Genomic DNA, 26,324 nt, shown 5'->3' on the forward strand with positions numbered 1-26,324 from the left:
CATGTTTTATTTCTACCTTTTTTTTTTAATTTAGGAAAATGAAAACAATCATGTCAGATAAAGATGTAAGAAAACTAAGGACTGGAGCCATAGCACAGCGGGTAGGGCATTTGCCTTGCAGATCCAAGTGATCCTGGGCATCCTGTATGGTCTCCAGAGCCTGTCAGGCGTAATTTCTGAGTACAGACCAGAACTAGCCCGAGGGGCCGGAGTGGTGGCGCATACATACATAAGACTATTAAATATGGATAAAAAAATTGAAGTAGAAAGAAAAGTCACAGGGCCGGAGAGATAGCATGGAAGTAAGGCATTTGCCTTGCAAGCAGAAGGATGGTGGTTCGAATCCCAGAAACCCATATGGTCCCCTGAGCCTGCCAGGAGTGATTTCTGAGTGTGGAGCCAGGAGCAACCCTGTGCGCTGCCAGGTGTGACCCCCCCCAAAAAAGAAAGAAAAGTCACACTTAATGTTCATTTGTTTTTAATATATTTTACTATATTAATATATTTTAATATATTTAAGCACCATGATTGCATGTTGGTGGTTGGGTTTCAGTCATAATAAGAACATCCCCCTTCACCAGTGCAACGTTTGTTAATATAGCTTTAAAATGTCACTTGTTAAGTGGTCATGAGATAGTTGATCAGGTAAGGCACATAACAGACCCTGGTTCAATTTTCATCAATAAATGGTCCTCCAGGAAGTTCCAGTAATCTGGAGGCCATCCTCACCTCCCTCAGGTATACTCCTGGAAGGCCCCAGCACTGCTGGGGTGGCTCAGGTATCACACAGCCCTGTTGGCTTAGCAGCAAACATCTTCGTGCCCTTGCTCTGAGCCTAGGCCAGTGGGCTAGAGAAGCACTGGTGGTACCTGTGGCCCTCCTGAACACTGCTTGGGAGCCTCAAAACTATCATAAGGAATCTATTAACAGGGGCCAGAGAGATAACACAGCAGAAGGGCATTTGCCTTGCATGTGGCCAATCAACCTTGGGGAGCCGGCATCCCATATGGACCCCCAACATGCAAGGGGCAATTTCTGAGTGCAGAGCCAGGAGTAACCCCTGAATGCCACTGGGTGTAGCCCAAAAACCAATCAATCAAACAAGTTAAAAAATAATCTATTAACACCTTTAATGGTTTTGATGTGACCTAATTTTTTAATGTTATTTCTGGTTTGGGGTATTATGGTTTCTGCTTTTATTTGTTGCTGCTTTTGTTTTTTGTTTATTTGTTTGTTTTTGGTTTTTGGGTCACACCTGGCAGCACTCTGGGGTTACTTCTGGCTCCACGCTCAGAAATCGCTCTTGGCAGGCTCGGGAGACCATATGGGATGCTAGGACTCAAACCATCATCCTTCTGGATGTAAGGCAAATGCCCTACCTCCATGCTATCTCTCCAGCCCCTGGTTTCTCTTTTTAAGGTTAGCAAAAGATGGGGTTATTAGCAATGAAAACAAAATATGTTTCTGCTTAACTTGACAGCATTATAAATTATTCCTATTGGGAGTGGTATAGAACCCACTTCCACTGGTACTGTAGACCAACAATGGGGGTGAAGGACTCAGGCTACATGTAGGGATATTGAGAAAATAAACTACCTATATTTCATTATGTTCTAGTATGTTTAAAGTTACTGAAATATGGTTTAAAAATTCATTTTAGGGGCTGGAACAATAGCACAACAAACAGGTAGACCACTTGCCTCACACGTGGCCAACTTGGGTTCAATCCCCAAATTCATTTTATTAAGTCAAAGTACAATTTACAATTGGCCCTGGACAATAAATTTCATCATATAAACTGAGAATCCAACATGCTCACAAAAAGAGCAACACCAGGAAGCTGAACTCACTTCAAAGTTAATATATTAATATTCTATTAATCCAAAATCCTAAAAGTAACACGTTTTAAAAATGGTGCAAGTTGGGCCCGGAGAGATAGCACAGTGGCGTTTGCCTTGCAAGCAGCCGATCCAGGACCAAAGGTGGTTGGTTCGAATCCCGGTGTCCCATATGGTCCCCCGTGCCTGCCAGGAGCTATTTCTGAGCAGACGGCCAGGAGTAACCCCTGAGCAACGCTGGGTGTGGCCCAAAAACCAAAAAAAAAAAAAAAAAAAAATGGTGCAAGTTAGGAAGCATATTAATTCAGTTATCAACAGACTATTAAAGCTAAAATATATTTTTGATGGAAAGAAGGCCCTAAGATAAAAAATAAGAACTTTAAATTATAACCACTATGGAAATCAATGTCATTAAAATATTTATACCTCAGTCATTATCATAATTTGCCTCTTTAGAAATGTAATAATATATAAATCTGAATGTGAAGAAAAATATATACATAGGTCCAAGGAGCTAAAACAGAGTTTAAAGAGCTTGCCTAGCATGCAGAGGACCCTTGTTTAAATCTCCGTACTGCATATGGTAGGTCCCCTAGGCACTGCCAGGAATGAACCTTGAGCACAAAGACAAGATTAAGTCCTCAGCTTCGACATGTGAAGGCCAAACACTTCTCCCTGCTCTAAAATTAATATCTGTATAGCACACTCACAAGTGCCGGGTGCATAAACAAATTCTTCAAAACTTTATTCACAGAGTAAAACAAAATAACATTTTAAGTATGTTAAATAAAGTACAGTTTTTCAATGTAACAGTATATTAGAAAATGTTTTTTCCTAATTTGTATTATAGTACCACGATTTACCAAGTTGTTCATACTACAAGTTGTTTCAGGTATTCAAACCCAGTCCCACCACTAATATGACCTTTCGCCACCAATGCTCCCAATCTCCCACTCATCGCAATAGACTTCCTCATGCAGGGCACAAATAAATTTACCACCTATTGCTTACTAGAACAAAAAGGCAATGGAATTATCAAAACATCAATACAGGTCAATTTGAAATGACTGTTATTATCTCTCATGGTGTTACTACTGTCAGTGTCTTAAGGATTTATTGGGCCGTGGTTGATGCTAGCTGAGCCGTCTATATTACTTTTTAGGCTCATTAAGCTTTCTAGATTACTATGTTACTTCCTATAAAATTTCCTGTGGTACTAATGAACTGATACTACTATAAAATATAGAGGGGGGAGGAGCGATAGCGCAGTGGTAGTGTTTGCCTTTGCACATGGCTTGACCCAGTACAGATCCTGGTTTGATCCTCCATGTCCCAATGGTCCTCCAAGTCAGGAGAAATTTCTGAGCGCATAACCAAGAGTAACTCCCGAGCATCACTGGGTGTGGCCCCCCCCAAAACAAACAAGCAAAAAATATAGAGGGGCCAGTATTTGATGGCTTAGAAGTTTAATGAGAAAAATTAGAGAAATTAGGACATTTTTGTCTTAGGAGTGGCATTCACTATTGTAGTTCATGCAAAAAAGGTAATCTACTGCCACTCCTACTCCCTCACATGCCCCTTCATTCCCCCTAATATGCCACAGAGGTATCAGTCAGGATCCAACTATCTGGGAAGTATCAGCAGCCATTACTTTCTTTTGAAGCTTGGTAGAGGAATTGGACCATTTAAAAAATATTTTAAGGGGACGGAGAGATAGCACAGCTGCGTTTGCCTTGCAAGCAGCCGACCCAGGACCTAAGGTGGTTGGTTCGAATCCCGGCGTCCCATATGGTCCCCTGTGCCTGCCAGGAGCTATTTCTGAGCAGATAGCCAGGAGTAACCCCCGAGCACCGCCAGATGTGGCCCAAACATAAAAAAAAATTTTTTCAATGAAGTTTAGAAGATGAAGCAATAGTGTCCTACTTTGCATATTGTTGACTTGAGTTCAATCACTGGCATCTCGTATGGTTCCCCCCAAGCCCACTAGGAGTGATCCTTCAGTGCAGAGTCAATAAGTCCTAAATACTACTGGGTATGGTCCAAACCACCACCACCCCATACTCAGACACACAAGAAAATGAAGTTTGAAGGCCAGAAAAATGGGACAGGATAAGTTAAAGCACTTGTCTTCCATATAGCTGGCTCTTGTTTATTCTTCATCACCAAACTAGATTGGATAGTCTTGAAAGCACCTAAGCACTGCAAGAGTGGCCTGACTAATCCCTAGACCTACAGAATCCTAGCAGTATGGATCCTCAGGTCTTTACCTAGAACTAATGGCCTAGTTAATCAAGATTCACTGGGAGGGGCCTCCAATCCTACAAAGCAATATTTGGGAGTTGTTCCCCATCTCCACAACAAATTTTTTAATTAAAATTACATAAACATGGTGGGGCCAGAGAGATAGCATGGAGGTAAGGCGTTTGTCTTTCATGCAGAAGATCACTGGTTCGAATCCCGGTGTCCCATATGGTCCCCCGAGCCTACCAGGAGCAATTTCTGAGCGTTGGAGCCAGTAACCCGAGCGCTGCCAGTTGTGACCCAAAAACCAAAAAATAATAAATAAATACACACACACACACACACACACACACACACACACACACACACACACACGGAAAGCATTATACTATTCCAGTTAAGAGTAAAAAAAAATGTATAATCACACTAAAAAAATTTACAAAGTAACATTTTACCAAAGCAGAATTCAATAGTGTGCAAAGTATTAAAAAATATTCATAACATTTGGCCCAGGATTTCTTCTTATAGAAAAGGGTTGTAAATACAAGGATGATGTCAATCAATAATCAAATTTTTATAATATTATTTTGAGTATATACTAAGGGCACTTATACCTTTTGTTACCGTATTTTCCGGTGTATGACGACTTTTGAAACAAAAAAATGACAGCCGAAAATCGGGGGTCGTCTTATGCGTCGAGTATATCCTGAAAAATGTTTCAATATGCCGCTAAACGAAAATTGTCTGAATATTGCCACAAAACGAATTTACCAACTCAATCCTGCACCAATCACTGCAAGGCTGCTCCTCTCTAACTCAGCCAATCCAAGCAGGCTTTTTCTGCATGCAAATTAGACAATATTCTGGACCCGAATCTACACTGTCAAAAGCCTGCTCAGATTGGCCAGAGTCAGAGAGGAAGTCTATTACAGTATAACCTCTAAACCTTTGCTTGTTGTGATTGGCTCACTGTGGTACATACAGTTGCAGCACAGGAACGTTTTGTCTGATATAGCAAATATAGGCCTAAATCTATGTTTTAACTGCAAAATTAGGGGGGTCATCTTATACGCCCAGTTGTCTTATACGCCGGCAAATACGGTACTTAAAATAGGACACATTTTTTCCAGTATAGCTACTAGCTTATATGTTTTATGATACATATAATTTATATATGTATATATATGTATATACATATACAATTTTTTGATTCTTTAGCTTAATATTAAATATTTTACCATATTTATACAGGAAGTTTGGGGTTCACTATTTCCTGATGTTACTTAACCTTTCCTTTATTTAGTTCACGTTCATATAATTCCCAGGTTTTACTGCATTTTTAATTTTTCATGTTTTCAATCTCCTATTAATCTCTGAAAATCCACTAATACTGTTATTTTGAATTAAAATATTATTTGAATTACAGGGGCCGGAGAGATAGCATGGAGGTAAGGTGTTTGCCTTTCATGCAGAAGGTCCGTGGTTCAAATCCCGGCGTCCCATATGGTCCCCCGTGCCTGCCAGGAGCGATTTCTGAGCATAGAGCCAGGAGTAACCCCTGAGCACTGCCGGGTGTGACCCAAAAACCAAAAAAAAAAAAAAAAAAAAAATATTATTTGAATTACAGTAAATTGTACCTTTTAAATACAGAATAGCAAGAGCAACTTTTGTTTAATCTGTGTTTATTTTCCTTGTATCTGAGTTGCAGTGTTATTTTTAACAGTGCAAGTTTTAAGACAACAAAACAATACTACTTGCATAAAATTCTATCAATTTGAAAAGTTAGTACACAACTCAAAAGCAAGTACATTCTAGTACCCAATTATACCAAATGCCTGACAAGAAACTCCTTAAGAGGGAGTGGGGAAAAAAAAAGAAAGAAACTCCTTACACTTTGCCAAGTTAACCACAAATGGACATCTACTTTTAAGAACAGCTAATCTCTGAGCTACCCACATATGGATAGCAGGGTCCCACAGTCGTACCTAATTTAGACAGCATTAACTAAAACTCAATCTCATTCTCTTTTTTGAGGTATCTGAATAAGCAACAATTGTTGGTAACAAAAAGTTTAGTTGCAAGCAAGATACATAGTAAATCCATGGATAAGTAGAAGCCAAGAATAACCTGAGGCCAAGAGTAAACATAAAATTACGGAACAAAGAGAAAAACAGATCTGCCAGTTCGCAGCACAGGGAAAGCAAAACTTAAAAGTGATAACTGTGACAGAGGACTAGTCCAGAAAGCAAAGAATAATACTATTGACAGGGGTAGGGGTGGGAAAAAAACAAATAGGTTACCAAAACTGCATTCTCTCCAAAGCAATAAAATTCATTCTCCTTAAAGCAGAGCTTTCAGTTCTCCTTACCTTCCATACAATCTTATGATTAACTTTCACTGCTTAAGGTCCCTGGGTATTTGTTTCTTTTTGATCGGATAATCTAATACTTCATAGTACTAAAAAGTTCTTAAGAACTATAATAATATTGGTGAAAATGTAAAATACAAAACTCTTTAAATTTATTTCTTTGCTGAGCCACCGCTCTGGCCCCTATTTCTCAATTTCTTTTTTTTTTTTTTTTTTTTTTGTGTAGATTTTGGGTCACACCCGGCAGTGCTCAGGGGTTATTCTTGGCTCCATGCTCAGAAATTGCTCCTGGCAGGCACGGGGGACCATATGGGACGCCGGGATTCAAACCGATAACCTCCTGCATGAAAGGCAAATGCCTTACCTCCATGCTATCTCTCCGGCCCCTATTTCTCAATTTCTTTTTTTTTTTTTTTTTTTTTTTGGTTTTTGGGCCATACCCAGCAGTGCTCAGGGGTTACTCCTGGCTGTCTGCTCAGAAATAGCTCCTGGCAGGCACGGGGGACCATATGGTACACCGGGATTCAAACCAACCACCTTTGGTCCTGGATCAGCTGCTTGCAAGGCAAACACCGCTGTGCTATCTCTCCGGGCCTTTCTCAATTTCTTAATAAAAATATATACACATAGAAACTTTTAAAGTTAAGACATTAAAATATTAATAGTGTCTAATCCTACAGGTTAAATTATGGTAATATTTTATTTTTATTGCCACAGTTTTTTACAAAAGCTATAATATTTAAATGTCTAATTATAAATTCCTAGGGTGAAAATGAGACAAATGTGCCAAATATTAAATGGTCTTGTTAAAGATTGTATTTTCTGCTTCACTAGCAATACTACTAACAAATTTTAAATTAATCTTTTATATATAAACACAAAAAGGATTAAAACTTGGGGGGAGTAATATTAAGGTTTGTAATAATACTGGGATTAAGAGGGTTTGGTTTTTATTTTTCTCAGATGAAAGAAATATGCATGATTGACATGACTAGATTAAAAATTGACTAGTAATTTTTAAAGTACATTTTAGAGTAAAAATTCCTAATCCCCAAATAATAAAATTTCTTTTTTTTTTTTTCTTTTTTTCTTTTTTTTTGGTTTTTGGGTCACATCCGGCAGTACTCAGAGGTTACTCCTGACTCTACACTCAGAAATCGCTCCTGGCAGGCTCAGGGGACCATATAGGATGCCAGGATTCAAACCACCGTCCTTCTGCATGCAAGGCAAAAACCTTACCTCCATGCTATCTCTCCAGCCTCAAATAATGGAATTTCTTATAAAGTTTTTTTTTTTTTTTCGGGCCACACCCATTTGATGTTCAGGGGTTACTCCTGGCTAAGCTCTCAGAAATTGCCCCTGGCTTGGGGAGACCATATGGGACGCTGGGGGATCAAACCACGGTCCTTCCTTGGCTAGCGCTTGCAAGGCAGATACCTTACCTCTAGTGCCACTTCTCTGGCCCCAGGGTTGAGTATTTTTCTTGGCAAGAAAAAGTCATAAGTTTATACTCTTTGTTAAAAATTTGACTCATGTTCTGATAGAAGCAACCCTGAAAAAATACAAAGGTGGGGCCGGAGAGATAGCACAGCAGCGTTTGCCTTGCAAGCAGCTGATCCAGGACCTAAGGTGGTTGGTTCGAATCCCGATGTCCCATATGGTCCCCTGTGCCTGTCAGGAGCTATTTCTGAGCAGATAGCTAGGAGTAACCCCTGAGTACTGCCGGTGTGGCCCAAAAACAAAAACGAAAAAAAAAAAATACAAAGGTGACATTGAGGGAAGAATTTTAAATTTAAATAGAAAGAAAGGTAGAATACATTATAAAGAGAACTAAAGTTCTCTAAAGTTTTGAAGGTGGTGAAGAAGCAATGTAGTTTGACTATCCAGAGAAGAATATAGAACATGGAACCAACTACTGCAAGATGCTAAGACAGGAATAATTCAGGGAACAAAATGAGGCTAGCCAACTGGAAAAAATAAAGGAAGAATCAGAGAAGTGAAGAAACTTATCAGAAGTATGTTGAAGACCATTAAGAGACTTTAAAACTCTTGAGAGGATTTTAAGATGGAGCACTCGGGATGCTCAATACAGAAAGAAACAACATAGGTTTTATTTATTCTGAAGCCCTAGAGATTATGATCTATATATATATTTTTGGGGTTCTGAGCAGCGCTCAGGGGTTACTACTGGCTCTAGGCTCAGAAATCGCTCCTGGCAGGCTCGGGGGACCATATGGGATGCCGGAATTCGATCCACCGACCTTCTGGATGCAAGGCAAACGCCTTACCTCCATGCGATCTCTCAGGCCCCATATGATCTATATTTTTAAAAGCATACAGTGGCAGGTGTACCAAAAGAAGTGAAGAGGACAGAAGAGAATAAGAAAACTAGTAAGTGTAGAGAATAGAGATAATAATGTTGGGGCCGGGCGGTGGCGCTGGAGGTAAGGTGCCTGCCTTGCCTGCGCTAGCCTAGGACGGACCGCGGTTCGATCCCCCGGTGCCCCATATGGTCCCCCAAGAAGCCAGGAGCAACTTCTGAGCGCATAGCCAGGAGTAACCCCTGAGCGTCACAGGGTGTGGCCCAAAAACCAAAAAAAAAAAAAAAAAAATAATGAACACCAAAAATAGCAAAAAAAAAAAAAAAAAGTAATGGTTTTAAAGCAGAACTGATTGATGTAGTGAAAAAGAGGTCAAGGACTTACACTACTTTTTAGTACAGTAAATAGAATAACAACCTGACATCAGGGCCGGAGTGGTGGTGCAAGCGGTAAGGTGTCTGTCTACCTTGTGTGCGCTAGCCTAGGACAGACCCATGGTTCTATCCTCAGGAGTCCCATATGGTCCCCCAAGCCAGAAGTGACTTCAGAGCACATAGCCAGGAGTAACCAACCCCCTGAGCATTACCGAGTGTGGCCCAAAAACCAAAAAAGAAAGGAAGGAAGAAAGGAAGGAAGGAAGGAAGGAAGGAAGGAAGGAAGGAAGGAAGGAAGGAAGGAAGGAAGGAAGGAAGGAAAAGAGGGAGGGAGGGAGGGAGGGAGGGAGGGAGGGAGGGAGGGAGGGAGGGAAAGAAGGGAGGGAGGGAAAGAAGGGAGGGAGGGAAAGAAGGGAGGGAGGGAAAGAAGGGAGGGAGGGAAAGAAGGGAGGGAGGGAAAGAAGGGAGGGAGGGAAAGAAGGGAGGGAGGGAAAGAAGGGAGGGAGGGAAAGAAGGGAGGGAGGGAGGAGAAAAAGAAGAGAAAGGAAGGAAGGAAGGAAGGAAGGAAGGAAGGAAGGAAGGAAGGAAGGAAGGAAGGAAGGAAGGAAGGAAGGAAGGAAGGAAGGAAGGAAGGAAGGAAGGAAAAGAAAGAAAGAGACATGAAATGAAATGAAATGAAATGAAATTAAATTAAATTAAATTAAATTAAATTAAATAAAATCTGGGGGCCGGAGAGATAGCATGGAGGTAAGGCGTTAGCCTTTCATGCAGAAAGACGGTGGTTCGAATCCCGGCATCCCATATGGTCCCCTGTGCCTGCCAGGAGCGACTTCTGAGCATAGAGCCAGGAGTAACCCAAGCGCTGCAGGATGTGACCCAAAAACAAAAACAAAAACAAAACTAAATTTAAGGGAATCTAATGAATTATTTCAGTTATTTTGAATGTAAACTCAACTGATTTTCCCACAGATATGACAAAGCCTATGAATATATGAATATATGAACTAGAAATTTCACACTCAAACTGAACACATGGATTATGCAGATGGCAAGTAAAGACAGCACTTACTTCCTAACGCTGAACTCTTGAGTTCAATGGATTAATATTTTTAGCTCCTTGTGGAGATGAAGTCATAACTGGAGAGGAAACTCCTGCTTTTAAATCCATATGGCACCATAACATATAATGGATATAGATATGACTCAAAGAAGAAAAGAACTAGAAATATACTATGCTTACCTTGGGAGTTGGAACCATAAATAAGAGTTAATCTGGTGACAAATCTTGAACCTATTGGGTTCATACTGCTCTATGACAATACAATCTAACAGTCAAAACGATCGAACAGTAAGGTGCTTGCTTTGCACACAGCTGACCTGGGTTCAATCCCTGGCACCCCTTGTGGACTCGAGTCCCACCAGGCATGATCCCTGAGAACAGAGACAAGAATAAGCCCTAAGTACTACCAGGTATGGCCAAAATAATAAATTCAACTTATCTTAAAACCTCATCATTACAAACAGTTCTATAATCATATAGCCTTTTAATGGGGAAGGGGATTCTGTTTGTACTTAAATTAAGTATTTACTCCACCAATGAGCTATATTCTAAGGATTTTTACTAATTTTAAGTTAAGATTCTGTTTACAAAAGTTTGGGGTTATAGTTTAAAGATTTTTAAGTTTTGCATGTGGAAGAACAAGCATGCTCCCCAATGACCCCTGAATACCATACGAAAAGTAGGCCCCAGTTCTGCTGGACACCCCCAAATAATATTCTATTTTCAGATACTAGTATTATTACATGTGCTGCTAAACAGAAATATTAGTAGTGAAAATTATAAAAAAAATACTGATTCAGGGGCTAGAGAGGTGGCGCTAGAGGTAAGGTGTCTGCCTTGCAAGCGCTACCATAGGACGGACTGCGGTTCGATCCCCCGGTGTCCCATATGGTCCCCCCAAGCCAGGAGTGATTTCTGAGCGCATAATCAGGAGCAACCCCTGAGCATCAAACAGGTGTGGCAAAAAAAAAAAAAAAACAAAAAAAACTGATTCAGTGACTCTATACAATTCAACTACTTTAATCTATAAAATATAGTAAAACATTTTATACCTAATTTATATTTTTAAATATCCTTCATATTAAATTGAGTAACAATAAATTATGTTCATTTAAGAAATAATAAACTGGGGCCGGAGAGATAGCATGAAGGTAAAGCGTTTGCCTTTCATGCAGAAGGTCAGTGGTTCAAATCCCGACATCCCATATTGTCCCCTGAGCCTACCAGGAGCGATTTCTGAGCAAAGAGCCAGGAGTAACCCCTAAGCGCTGCCGGGTGTGACCCAAAACCAAAAAAAAAAAAAAAAAAAAAAAGAAATAATAAACTTATTTACAGTATATGTATAATGTATCTAGTAAGTATAATAGTGAACTTTGTTAGATTATAGACTACAAAAATACCATTTTCAAGTAACAATCACAACTGAATCATTTAGAACGAGTAGAGAAAAACTGGATACTAAAATACTAAGGACTCTACTGAAACCAACCCAAGAGAATGAACAAGCAGCTCTTTCAGGAAGCTCATTGTATTCACATTCATTTATCAGAAAAATAAAGGTAGGTTATAACACACAGTTTACTAGATGGTAAAATGTTTACAAGTTTAGAAAAAATCATTTTTAAGGCCCATGTGAAAAAATTCCAACCCTCATGTGATCAATCCAGTTTTAATGGTGATAAGGTACAATTTTCTCCCCAAATTAAAGAACATAAACCACACATATTTCCTTAAGGGTCCTCTACAATAAATGAATAGTACTCGCTTCAGATCTATGATGTTATGGGAAAGGTCAACACTTCTAGCATGTTATTCTCTTGATATATATAAGTCCAGTAAGGCAACAAAACAGGAAGTGCAGGTCAGTCATCAAGTCAATTCAGAGACAACAATAAAGCAGTCACAGTTCTTTGACCATAACCTTCACAAAGTCAAAATAAAAAAAAAAAAAACCTCACAAATGATCATTGTTAAGTTTTTACATAGCTCACAGAAAAGTTACGAATTTGATGGTCACAGCCAAACTGTAAGATCACTAGTATCCCCCAGCCCCCTCTAGACTGCTTCAACAACTTCCTAAATGGACTCCCAGTTTCACTCAACTTCAAAAACTTCCTGAGCGCCCCAATTTGATTTCTAGGTTCACTGCTACAATTTAGCTATAATGCTGAGGTATCAAATTTCTCAGACAACCCATGCATATTTTAATATATTTTTCTCCCTCCCTCCTCTACATATTTTTAATTGAATCACAATTTAAAAAGATAGTTACAAAGACATTCCTGACTGAGTTTCAGTCATTCCTAACACCCATCCCTTCACCACCAAAGCACATTTCCCACCATTAATGTCCAAGGTTCCCTCCACCCTGCCTCTGCCTGCTTCTCTCTAACAGATCTTTCTTCTCTCCCCATCTCCCTTATCGTCCCCCTCTCTGCCCCCTTTTAGACACTGTGGTTTGCAATATTGTTAATGGAGGGCTACCAATGCACATTACTTTACCTCTTTCCTGCACCCCCAAATCTTGTCCAGATCATTTCCAACTATCATGGTTATAGTGGTCCCTTCTCTGCCCTAACTATACACCCCTTTTTTTTCAAGGGGGGGGGGGTCATACCCGGCAGTGTTCAGTGGTTACTCCTGGTTCTACCTTAGAAATCGCTCCTCGCAGGCTTGGGGAACCATATGAGATGCTGGGATTCAAATCACCATCCTTCTGCATGCAAGATAAACACCCTACCTCTATGCTATCTCTCTGGCCACAACTATACACCCTTTCCTCTTTGTGGCAAGCTTCCTACCATGCACCAGTTCTCCTAAGCCAACCTTATTTATGGTTACCCTTGGTACTTTGTTCACTATACAGCAAAAGCTCTTCACGTATCTCTTTCTTTCCAACTAAATGTAAACTTTCCTGAAGTTTATCTTGCACACATTATTTTCAGTCACATCATTCTATTGATCTTCTTCACAGCAATTTTCTCAGGCATAATTCAGCTATTAACTGAAAAGCCTGCAAGGACAGAGAAATTATGAGACTCTTACTCTTGACTATATAGCCAGAGTTTCACATAATACCCACCCCAATAAAATCATTGTTAAATTATCAGGACCCTCAATAAAACCCCAGTAAACAAAGGATTAAAAACATACTCTTGGGCCCGGAGAGATAGCACAGCGGTGTTTGCCTTGCAGACAGCCAGGAGTAACCCCTGAGCACCGCCGGGTATGGCCCAAAAACCAAAAAAAAAAAAAAAAAAACATACTCTTAAGTGGTGCTCAGGGATTATTACTCCTGGCTCTGTGCTCAGAAATCCCTCCTGGCAGGCTCAGGGAACCATACGGATGCTAGGAATCGAACCCAGGTCCATACCATGTCAGCTGAATGCAAGGCGAATGTCCTACCACTGTGCTATATCGCTCCAGCCCTAAATTTCATAATTTAAGTCAAGCACACAAACCCAAGTTCATATTTTCTTTTTTTTTTTTTTTTTTTTTTGGTTTTTGGGCCACACCCGGCGGTGCTCAGGGGTCACTCCTGGCTGTCTGCTCAGAAATAGCTCCTGGCAGGCACGGGGGACCATATGGGATGCCGGGATTCGAACCAACCACTTTAGGTCCTGGATCAGCTGCTTGCAAGGCAAACACCACTGTGCTATCTCTCCGGCCCAGGTTTTAAAGAAAGTTTTAAGGAAAGTTTTGGTTTTAAAGAAAAGTATTTGTTTGTTTCATCTGTTTTTGGTCACCCCTGCGGTGCTCAGGGTTACTCCTAGTTCTGCTCTCAGAAATTGCTCCTCACCACCCACCATCACCATCACCACCCAAAAAAGAAAGAAAAAAGAAAGAAATCGCTCCTGACAGACATGGGGGACCATATGGGTCAGCTGTTTGCAAGGCAAAAATTCCTTCATTTTTTTTTTCTTTTTTTTTTTTTGGTTTTTGGGTCACACCCAGTGACGCTCAGGGGTTACTCCTGGCTATGCACTCAGAAATCGCTCCTGGCTTGGGGGACCATATGGGACGCCAGGGGATGGAACCACAGTTCATCATAGGCTAGTTACCACTCCAAGCCACCACTCTGGCCTAACTTGAAATTTTTTTTATATAAAATCTCTATTTAAACACCATGATTACAAGCATGATTGTAGTTTAGTTTCAGTCATAAACAGAACACCCCCCCTTCACCAGTACAACATTCCCACCACCAATGCCTCCCTCCTCCCCAACCCCTGCCTATATTCAAGACAGGCATTCTACTTCTCTCACTAACATTGTCATGCTAGTTAGTGTAATTATTTTCCTAACTACACTCACCACTCTTTGTGGTGAACTTCATGTTGTGAGCCGGTCCTTCCAGCACTCATCTCCATTGTCTCTAGGCATTATTACCATAATGTTTTTAATTTTTCTTTTTTTTTTTTTTTTAGTCTTTTGTTTTGTTTTGTTTTGGTGCCACACCCAGTGACACTCAGGGGCTACTCCTGGCTATATGCTCAGAAATTGCTCTTGGCTTGGGGGGGACCATATGGGACGATGGGGGATCAAACCGTGGTCCATCCTAGGTTAGGATGTGCAAAGAAGACACCCTACTGCTTGTGCCACCACTCCGGCCCCAATGTCTTTAATTTTTCTTAAAATTCAGAGATGAGTGAGATTATTCTGTGTCTATCTCTCTCCTTCTGACTTATTTCACTCAGCATAATAGATTCCATTTACATCCATGTACAGGAAAATTTCATGACTTCATTTCTCCTGATGGCTGCATAATATTCCATTGTGTATACGTACCACAGTTTCTTTAGCCATTCATCTGTTGAAAGGCATCTTGGTTGTTTTCAAGAGTCTGGCTATTGTAAATAATACTGCAATGAATGAGATGTGAGGAAGGGATTTCTGAATTATATTTTTGTGTTCCTAGGGTATATCCCTAGGAGTGATATAGCTGGGTCATATGGGAGCTCAATTTCCAGTATTTTGAGGAATCTCCATATTGTTTTCCATAAAAGTGGAACTAAACAGCATTTCCACCAGAAGTGAATAAGAGTTTCTTTCTCTCCACATCCCCACCAGTTCTTTGTGATGTGTGCCAGTCCCTAGTTACTTGAAATTTTAAGTAGCTTTATAGATTAGAAAGCTAAACCAGGAGCAGAGTGATAGCACTGCAGGTAAGACATTTGCCTTGCATGCAGCTGTCCTAGGTTCAATCCCCTGAATCCCATATGGTCCCCCAAGCACCTCCAAGAATGACCCCTAAGCATAGAACCAGAAAAAACCCCTGAACACTGTCAGGTATGGCCATTAAAAAAAAAAAAAAAAAAAAAAAAACCAGAAAGAAAACTAAACCAGGCAAAGATAATACTGAAACTAAAAAGATTTCCTTAGGAGTATATAATTTGACTAGTATTCTGTGTCTAATTTAACCTGTAAGAATTCAAAAGATCTCAAAAATTATTGTCATGGAGTGAAAACTCAAAGGGATAGTGCACATACTTTGTATTTCTAAGTATTTAGGCCCAGATTTAATGCATGGCACATGGTCCCCCCCAAACACCTTCAGGAGTAATCTCCAGGTACAGTAATCCCACTTGAGTAGCCTCAAATACCAAATAAAGGTACCACACAATCAATATTATTTAAAGTAGTTATTTAGAATGAAAGTATGATTCAAATAATTTTATAAAATTTATTTTTCATCATTATACTCTATTCTACTTATCTACACAAAATTCAGTCCCTATATCCACTTAGGCAGCACACTAAATATTAGTCAATTCATATCTGTTGGTAAGCAGAAACCCAATATGAAACTGTTTAGATTAAACTCCATGTGCATTTGCTAATTCAAATGTAATAAAAATTTGAAATTTCAAGGCCGGAGAGGCAGTACAGCAGTAGGACATTTGCCTTGCATGCAGCCTATTCAGGACTGATGGTGGTACAAATCCTGGCGTCCCATATGGTCCCCTGTACCTGCCAAGAGTGATTTCTGAGCATATAGCCAGAAGTAACCCCTGAGCGCCGCTGAGTGTGACCCAAAATCCCCCCCTAAAAAAAATTTGAAACTTCAGTTTACTATATTTCTCACTTCTTTTTTATTTTGTTTTTGGCCACCCCTGGCAACACTCACAGGTTCCTCCTGGCTCTGGTGCTGAGGAATCATTCCTAGTGGTGCTTGGGAACCATATGGTGAGGTGAGCTGACATGTAAGGCAAAGTCCTACCCACTGTGTGCTATTGCTCTGTCCCCATATTCCTCATTTCTTTGAAAAAATTTACCCACTGATAAATTTTTACAGCTAGTTCAATTAAAATGTTTATCTTCTTATTTCACATTACTAAGACATGTGCAATAGTATATTATAAATCAAAGTGATTTCCTTTCAAATTATAAGGAATAAGAAAAATGTGTAACATTTTGAGGGGGTGAGATTTTAAATCATATCCAGTAATGCTCAGGAATGACCAACAGAAATGGGATTCTATACATGCAAATCCTTAACCACTGTACTCTCTGACCTGAAAACTAATTATACTATCCTCATAATTACCAATATTTTTTCTAAGTCATTTACCTCTTGAATATGATTTGATATTAGTCTACTATGGAAATATTCTTTACCTTCATCAAAGGATACAAAAGAAAATAAGATAGTTATTCCTTTGGTAATTCTATGGTCCATTAAGAGGCCATTTCAAGGACTATGATTAATATTCCACGTAGTAGTTGAAAAATAAAGACCAAGCCTATCCTCAAAGAACTGAGGAGTTGGAGCCAGAGAGATAGCATGGAGGTAAGGCGTTTGCCTTTCATGCAGAAGGTCATCGGTTAGAATCCCGGCATCCCATATGATCCCCTGAGCCTGCCAGGAGCAATTTCTGAGCACAGAGCCAGGAGTAACCCCTGAGAGCGAACGAGAGTGACCCAAAAACCAAAAAAAAAAAAAAAAAAAAAAAAAAAACTGTGGAGTCATGTAAGTATCAATAAGGTCTTTGAAAAATCTCAAAACATTAAGTTTAATCTTTGGAAATTCAATACTGCCTAAATATTACACTGGAAAAGAAAAGTGAAATGAGGGTAACAACGTTTAAATTACTGAAGCTGTCTTGAAGGATCTCTTTCCTTCCTGGGAGCCGGGAGTCTCTAGCAGCATGGGGTTCGGCAGGCCTCCTCCAATGCCAGAGGCCTTCTTAACCAGGCCTGGGGGGAGGGAAGGTGCGGGACTTGGGTGACCCCAGCACTCCTCTACCGCCTTGCTCCAGATCTCCAGGGCTTTCCTGGGCCACATGCCTGGGTAAACCAGGGAGGTGGGTCCTTTGGCGGAGCTTGAAGGTACCCTTGGCTTTCCCATTCCCCACTCGGCTCCTTAGGGAGGGGCTGGGTGGGGGCCCTGAACTTCCAGGTTCTTGAAGCAGTCACTGATAATCTCTTACCAGTCTATATTTTCAAAATCGCGCAGGGGCGGGCACAAGATCCATTAATAGTACTATGACTGACTTATGTTTTTATGTATGCAGAATGTCCATTTTGTACTCTGCCCTTTCGCACACACCTAGAAAAATCATTTTTCTCTTTAACTCTCTCACCCCCTATCATCATTACTCCACATTTACCCCTTTTTAACTTAAGTACTGTAGAGTTCTAAGTCACAGACCAAGTGGTGCCCTGGATTTAACACCCCCCCCCCAACTATTCAAAGGTATAAAAAGGACACTTTGTCTTTTCAGCATTTTATGTGTGTTTTCTTTGACGGCTATAACTCTTGCTGAATATTTTCTTATACAGTATGATTCCCCCACCCCCTTTTTTTTTTTATCTTTTCTTCTCTTCATGAACTGTTCAATATGGAATTTGGTGAAAGAGTCCCTCAATTTAATGCTTATGTTTGAACCAAGTCATGGGTATTGTTGGACGTGTTCTTACGCCCCCATATACTCTGATATGCCCGTGGCTTTATCTCTTGTTTGCATAGGCACATTAAAATGGGAAAATACTATCCATACAAATAAGTTCTTATCTAATAGAGATGGGAACACACAAATCTTGTAGTGCAATGGAACCTTACACCCTGAACATTGACATAAAGACCTGGCACAGGCCTCAGAAGAATGGGCATTCATTCTCCATCCACCCCTGATCTAGGGAAGTTATCTACAGAACATCCAAGGTTGTCTATAACATCACCTGGAGCAATCCTCTACCAGGGAAGACCCTACTGCTGCTCTGACATCGACCTACTCAAAAGAGACTTCCCTTAACACTGAGAAGACTTAACAACAACAATGACCTGCTTACGGGACAGGGCTTTCTGTATTGCCCCTTAATTGTGAGGTGAACTAGAGGATACTCCACACCAGCCTGACTTCAATGTAGGATGTGCAGATTCCAGGATCTTTAATACAGAAACCTGATGCCAACAACAGAGACTGCGTGAAAAATAAAACTGTATTGGCACTACAGACAATGACTTGGATTGAATAAACTAGTTTGCCTGGAGCCTAGAATTGGTCTTATGCCAGGAAACTTCAGGGGTAGGGTCTCCTTGTATTTAGACCAAGACTTTCCTTCCCATGTCCCCCATATTTTGGTGGGCCTATGCAAACAATATTTGCCACTCTAACACCGTTTTTACTGTGTTCTTTTGACTCTAACCCCTAAAAAAGAAAACCTTAAACTTTTGATGTTAACTTAAACTAATATGCATGTGCATGAAAATATAAAAAATATACTATGCCTTCAATGTTTAAGAAGTCACATAAATCTCATGCTTTAGATTGCTTTGTGTACTGCTAAGAAATGTTATAATGTACTACATTCGGGGGATTTGTGGACAAAGTAATTGTACATGGGTTCTGCCTTATTTTTCTTAATGTTCTTCGACTCTAAGTTCAATATTTAGGCGTCAGCAAGGGGTTTTCTTTTGAGAACTCTGTTTATGGGCAATTGTCCTTCCACTGTAACTTTACCTTCTCCTCTTTGCATCATTGTTCTCATAATTAAAAATAAAAAATAGTTTAAAAAAATAAATAAATTACTGAAGCTGAAGAGATAATACAAGGGGTAAGATGCTTGTTTCACTTACTGCCAACCTGAGTTTAATCCCAAGAGGTCCCAATCTCCACCAGGGAATAATACTTTAGTGCAGAGCCAGGGTAAGTCAACCACCATCGGGTGTGGACACAGGTGCGCATGCACACACAAAGTTTAAATTGTTAAGTAATTTAGTACTTGGATAAGTCAAAGTATCAAAGACATCAGCAACAATCCTTAAACACTGATACATTTCGAGATAATTTTTTTTTTTTGCTTTTTTGTTTTGTTTACTTTTTGTTTGTTTTGGGTCACGCTCCACAGCACTCAGGGTTTACTCCTGGCTCTGTGCTCAGAAATCGCTCCTGGCAGGCTTGGGGGACTAAGACATGTGCAATACTATATTATAAATCAAAGTGATTTCCTTTTAAATTATAAGAAATAAGAAAAATGTGTAACATTTTGAGGGGGTGTGGAGATTTTAAATCATATCCAGTAATGCTCAGGAATGACCACCAGAAATGGGATTCTACACATGCAAATCCTTAACAGGATGCTGGGGATCGAACCTGGGTTGACCATGTGCAAGGCAAATGCCCAACCTCTGTGCTATCACTCCAGTCCCCATTTCAAGATAATTTTTTATTAACTTTAGGAACTAAAACTCAAAGACCCATAAATACTACAACATTTTAGTAATATCTCTCCTAAGCAAAGATTATATTGTGCACCAAAGTAGATTTAAAATTTCTTCAAGGCACATTTCTAAATCATTTTTCTACCACAAACCTGATATTAAAGTAGTAGAAAAATGAAAAATAATCAACAATTAAGGTCTACTCAAAATTAAAATCTGAAAAATACATATGGATCTATCTACATCCTTCAGGTTGATCTCTGGTTTACAGGGTTAGTTATTATATCATGTACTTTCAACGTGATAAAAAAAAAATCTGAACATCAGGGGGCCGGAGAGATGGCACAGCGGTAAGGTGTTTGCCTTGCATGCAGAAGGATGATGGTTCCAATCCCGGCATCCTATATGGTCCCCCATGACTGCCAGGGGCGATTTCTGAGCCTAGAGCTAGGAGTAACCCCTGAGCGCTGCCAGGTGTGACCCCCCCCCAAAAAAAAAATCTGAACATCTTCCCATTTATTTAAAGGCAAGTAAAAAAGTATGCTCAATGGTGAATAGGCACCAATTGCAAAAATCTTTAAAGTACAGAAGGCTACTTCCCCCCGCTCCCAGAAGGCTACTTAAGGTACTGGCTTGCACAGTGTGCCTATAAATTTTGTCAGACATATTTTTAAGTATTAAGTTAATATTATTATTCTTTATGTCACTACCAAAAGAAATAAAGTTTTGCCAAAGAAAGTATAGAGTAGACCCTAGTTGGATTCCTGCCACTACATATGGTACCTGAGCACCTCCAGGAATGATTCCTGAGCAGAGCCATAAGTAGATCCAGAGCATCACCAGGTAAGGCACAAAGCACCACTACCCTCAAAAAGTCAAGCTTTCAGTGCAGAAATGAAAGTTTCTGGTTCTCAGCAAAATGCTTCACATAATAACTTTATCTCATATATGTAACTTTATCTCATCTATATGAGATTTCAGAAACACAAAAATGATCTACTAATAGTGAATCACTATTAGTTAAAAATGATAGTTTGGAAATCTTAAAACTAGGTTAACCCTACGTCCCTCAAAGTAAAAAGCTGTATATGTGGAGATGAATAAAGGCGAATTCTTGAGGACAGTTCTATATATGGTGATGGATGGATACTTTGCAGTATTTTTTAATTTTACAGAATCCTAAATAATCTTGAAAATTAGGGATTAAGTATCCCCTTAACTAAAGAGACATAGATATTAACCAAGGAGTGACAGAGGGCAGATCTGAACCAAGGCCTTATACTAAGGGAACAGGAAAGAGAGAAAAGTGCTGTCACAGTAAGACCCAATGTAGAAGGGCATTCTAATTATTGGCAGCATACTGTCCATTACTCCACATATTCCGGGCAGTAGTTTTCAGTTCAGGTGATATAAGGGAATCACCTGTAAGCCTTTAAAACAAACTATCCAAGTGGGGGAGATGGTTCAAAGGCACGTTTTGCACACAGGAGCCCTGGGTTTGGGTCTCAGCCTCACATAGTCCTTCCACCACAGCTAGGCCCTAATACAACCTCCCTCCTCAAATAAACATTCATATCTGGGGCTCTGAATTATTAGATTTGTCTTCAACTGATCTGGGTATTTTTCATAGTTCTCAAAGATCAAAATAAGAGAGAAGTGCTTATCTCTGAGTAGAAAACTATCGAATACAGTTTACTGATCATCTATGTGGTTTTGAGTAACTAAGTTGACTGTACTTTCCACTTATTGAACAAAGTACTTAGCTTTGCTTTTTCTATAAAACCAGAGGATTTAGGAAACGAACTTTTACTTTTACTCTTTAACAAACTATTACTACTTTTCTTTGACATAGGAAAGGAGGGGAAAGCTGTTAGAGAGCATTCCAAAAGTCTGAAGTGCCTCTTACTGGCTTATATACTCTTTAGCTTTAAACACTATAAAAAAAGAAAAAAATCCTGAGTCATGGGTCAGAGAGATAGTACAGCTGGGCTACCTTGTACTTGGCCAAATCAACAGCATCCTCATACCACATATGGTTGCCACTAGCCCCACCAAGAAGTGATCTCATAGTACAGGCTGGTGTGACCTCCCCAAAAGAAGGATGGGGGTGGGGGGGAGAAAAAGAAAAAATTCTGAATTCAAATAAAATTAAATGGCCTAAAACAGTTGCAGATACAGTTCTGTGATATACACTGAAGAGTGAATATCTATGATATCTGGCTATATTTCTTCATTCTGCTAGAAAAGCAGTTTAGACAGTTAAGTCATTGTTATTGTTGAGTGTTCTCAACAGGCTGGGACAGCAATTATGCAGTGTTTTTACCCTGTGAAATCACCTGAGCACAATGAACAGGTGCTAAAGTAATCAAAGCATTACATAAGCACATCCAACAATATGGCTGGTCATGTCATGTGCTGAAGAGCAGGATTGTGCTGACCATCCCCTTCTTTGGAGTCTTGATATTTGCCTCCAAGTTATTTGCTGCACAGCACACTTCAGCCTCCTCCAAAAATACAATGGAAACTGGCGCGTATCACCTCCAGACTGGCTGGGCCCTTCTGCTTTTGCTTAAAAGGATGAAGTGCGAAGCTGTCGGACCAGCATGGAAGTGGAGTCCAAGATCTGAACACAAACTCAAAAATGAAAGCGGGGAGCGGGGGTGTCAATTGGGGGGGGGAGTGAAGGCTAAACAGTTGAGGCTGTGCAAAAAAAAAAAATAAATAAAAAAAAAAAAACCTCTATAGACTTTGCAAAGAAAGAAAACATCACAAAACTTCCTGCTTCCGGACAGCTCATTATTGGGTTCCAGTCTTCACATTCCTGCGTTAGTCACGACCTTTCGTTCCGTATTGTTTGAATAAGACTGGCCTTCTGGGGGGGGGGGGGGGTTGCGCATCTGCCTGCCTGCCAACCACTGGGTCTCAAACCAAGAAGCTGGCCTTGAAGTGGGGCTCCCAAGGTGGGGGGACTTGACGTCCTGAAATCAACCCCTTGGCAGCCTCAACAGTGTGTGTCCACCGTCACCACCTCCGCATAAGAGTTTTTGTGGGTGATGGGGCTTTCCAAAATCCGCTGCAAACAGCGATCTTTTGGGCTCATCTTAAATCTATTCAACATCCCCCCCACTTTTTTTTTTTTTGGTCCCCCTTCCTTACTTTCAAATACAGAAACTAGCCTGGATCCCGCAGAAAACTGATAGGACAAGACCGAGTGTGCCAAAGAAACGCAGCAGACGACGCAACAGTGACCCCCCTGGCCCCCCATTTGTCAGCGGGTGTGGGGGGTTGGTGGGGCCTCCCAAGGACCAAACCTAACCTCAAAGCTACATGTCACTTGGGCATGGAGGTGCATGCAGCCCAGAAAGAAAAACCAAGGGGGGGGGGGCAAAGAAATAAATAAAAGCCAGGGTGCAGCCGGCAGACAGACAGAGAGGTGCGAGAGCACTGCCCTCCAGCCTCAGGCAGCAAGGACTGACCCCCCTCCCCAACCATCCCTGAACCCCCAAGCGAATGCCCTCTCCTTGGGACCAACCATTGGGCCCAGGCCTGCAGGGCCTGCTAAAACGGGGTGCAAGGAAGAGAGCAAGCGGCGTGGGGGCCTCCCTTCCAAGATCTGCCCTAAGTTCTCCCTTCTTTGCTGGGGGTCCCCTCGCCGCAGAAGCCCCCCCAAGAGAGAGAGAGCGAGCGAGGGCCCGCCGCGGCCTTACACGGTGACGTGCCCGGAGCCGCGGACCACCACCGGGTCGGGCGAGTACTTGAGCAGCTGCTCCTCCAGGGCCCGCTCCTCGTCCTCCTCCTCCTCGTAGATCTCGTCGAAGTCCGCCATCCTGCGCACCCGCGGTGGCCCGAGCAAGGGAGTCGCGGCCGGCGGCCCGGGCGAGGAGGCGGCGAGGCGCGGCGCGGCGAGGCGAGGCGAGGCAGGCGAGCGAGGCCGCGCGCAGTCGGCCGGTCCGGGCTCCGCTCAGTGGAACACCAGCGCCGGGCTCCCGGTCGTGGCTGCCGCCGTCAGCGCCGCCGCCATTACCCTCAGCGAGCACAACAACAACAACGCAATGTCAACATCCGCCCGCGGCCCGACACCTCCGCCGGCCCCGCCGCCGCCGCCGCAACTCGGGCTACCACAGCAACAGCCCCGAACCACCCGCAGCCGCGGGAGCAGCCGGCCGCGGCATCGCGAGACTTCGCGGGAGCGCGCGCGCGGCCACGCGGGAGCGCGGGGGCCGGCGGGCCAAAGGGCGCGCGCGGGCACGGGGCAGGCCTCTCCCGCGCCCGCGCGTCCCCGCGCGCGCCCGCTAGGCAGGCAGTCTCTCCTGGCTTTACCTCGGTGGCCACCCGCCGGCGCATGCGCGCTGGCCCGCCCGCTTTGGCGACCCCACCCTGACTGAGGGCTCTGACCTCCACCAATGGGCTATGCTATGATATAGGATGGATGGATGGATGGATGGATGGATGGATGGATGGATGGATGGATGGATGGATGGATGGATGGATGGATGGATGGTCCTCTGCAAGGCCCAGGCACTGGCACTGTTACTCCAGGGAGAAGAGTTTCTCCCCCCACCCCCACCCTAAGTCATATGGAGCCCAAATTACTCAAATTCAAACCCTGGTTGGAAGAGAGAATGTGTGTGTGTGATTGGCAGTATATCTGATTTTCTGATCTCTCTCATACTGTTGGGTTTTATTGTTGTTGTTGTTGTTGTTGTTGTTATTGTTGTTGAGTGGTTTAGAGTCTATGGTGAGAACTAGAGTCTGTACTTTCCCACTTCTTTTTCTTTTTCTTTTTCTTTTTCTTTTTTTTTTTTTTGGTTTTTGGGCCACACCCGGTGACCCTCAGGGGTTACTCCTGGCTATGTGCTCAGAAATCACTCCTGGCTTGGGGGGACCATATGGGACACCAAGGGATCAAACCGTCCATCAAGGCAGACAGGCCTTATCTCTTGCACCAACCCTCCGGCCCCCTGTGCATTCCCACTTTGAGAAGCCTGGCATGCATGCTGTAAACATTTTTTTTTTCACTCCAATGCAGGATTTTTCCAAATCATGGCCAAATACAACTTGTCCCCTAGTCCCTTTACAGTGCAGTTTGTGAGGCAGACATGCTGTGTGTTTTTGCTTTGTTTTGTTTCTTACAAGAAAAATGAACTGCAGTCGTGCCATAAAACAAAATGGACATTCTCTGCGTTCCAAGATCCCAAGATTCCGTTTCCTGCCCTAATTCAATTACAGACCATAGCCTTCTTTTCTTCCCCTTTCCCTTGCAGCTTCTTCCCACAAATGGGTCTAGGATTGGGCTTCTGGAAATGAACTCTGTGTGAGACCTGGATATTCAGCCTAGTTAGGTGTATCCTTCACCTAGCACTGCTGAGACTGCTCCAAGTTACAATATTCAAGTCCTCCCTATTCATTGTAGATGAAACATTGTTTAAACTGAGAAAGTGTCAAGACCAGTGAGGCATTTAAGAAATGCCAAACAGGGCCCGGAGAGATAGCACAGCGGCGTTTGCCTGCAAACAGCCGATCCAGGACCAAAGGTGGTTGGTTCAAATCCCGGTGTCCCATATGGTCCCTCGTGCCTGCCGGGAGCTATTTCTGAGCAGACAGCCAGGAGTAACCCCTGAGCACTGCCGGGTGTGACCCAAAAACCAAAAAAAAAAAAAAAAAAAAAAAAAAGAAATGCCAAACAAGCCCTTATTAAAAATGGTTGGAGGAAATGAGAAAAGTTGAAGGAAAAACAGGAAGTATATCCGTCTTGCTGTAAACCACTCCAGAGGACACTTTTTCAGTTGTTCATTCAATATATATTTACTAAACTCCTAGTAGATACTAGGCAGTGTTGGAGTTATGTGTACATACATGCACAAGAGAAGGAAGAAGGAGGAGAAGAGATGGGATACAGTCCTTGACTTCTAATAGCTTACTTACCAGTAAGACAAGAAATTATAATGCAGCCAAATGCTCCCCAAAACTAATTCAGAGGATATTCTAGAGCACACAGTAAGCACTTTGGTATGAGGATAAACAATGGGCTCTGGAACCTGACAGCCTGATTTTGGAACTCAATTCTGACCCATACTCATTTCTGACTCTGGACAAGTCACTCAAGCATGTGCAAAATAAAAACAATAGTAGTACCCACTCCATTAGGCTTCTGATTAGATTTAGTGGCTTAATACACATGCAGTGCTCACAGATGGCCTGGAGACACAGCGAGTATGGGCCAGCATTACGGGTGCTCGAAGTCCCCAACTTCGAAGTCCCCAACTCAAGTGTGTGAGGGACACTACAATTTTTGTATTATGTGATTACTGTTTACCAAGCAAATACATAGCATGTCATTAATATTCCCCCAAGAATACTGTCAGGTGACCAAAGAGGATGTAATTTATTATTCCATTTCAGAGATGCTCAATGCTTCATGGCTCAATGAATCTCTGATAGTCAAAACACAGGGCTTT

General features: G+C 41.8%; 1 protein-coding gene across 1 annotated transcript in view; it reads right to left on the reverse strand.

The window, feature by feature from the left end:
- CHIC2 (cysteine rich hydrophobic domain 2) overlaps positions 1 to 23,701 on the reverse strand; it is a 53,019-nt gene extending 29,318 nt beyond the window's left edge. Inside the window, exon 1 of the mRNA XM_049790185.1 lies at positions 23,574 to 23,701. Coding sequence (XP_049646142.1) covers positions 23,574 to 23,692 — 119 coding nt within the window. The 5' untranslated portion in view covers positions 23,693 to 23,701. The remainder of the gene's footprint in view (positions 1 to 23,573) is intronic.
- Between the last annotated feature and the right edge of the window lie 2,623 nt (positions 23,702 to 26,324).

This window comes from Suncus etruscus, chromosome 16 (assembly GCF_024139225.1).
Source record: "Suncus etruscus isolate mSunEtr1 chromosome 16, mSunEtr1.pri.cur, whole genome shotgun sequence".
NCBI lineage: Eukaryota > Metazoa > Chordata > Mammalia > Eulipotyphla > Soricidae > Suncus > Suncus etruscus.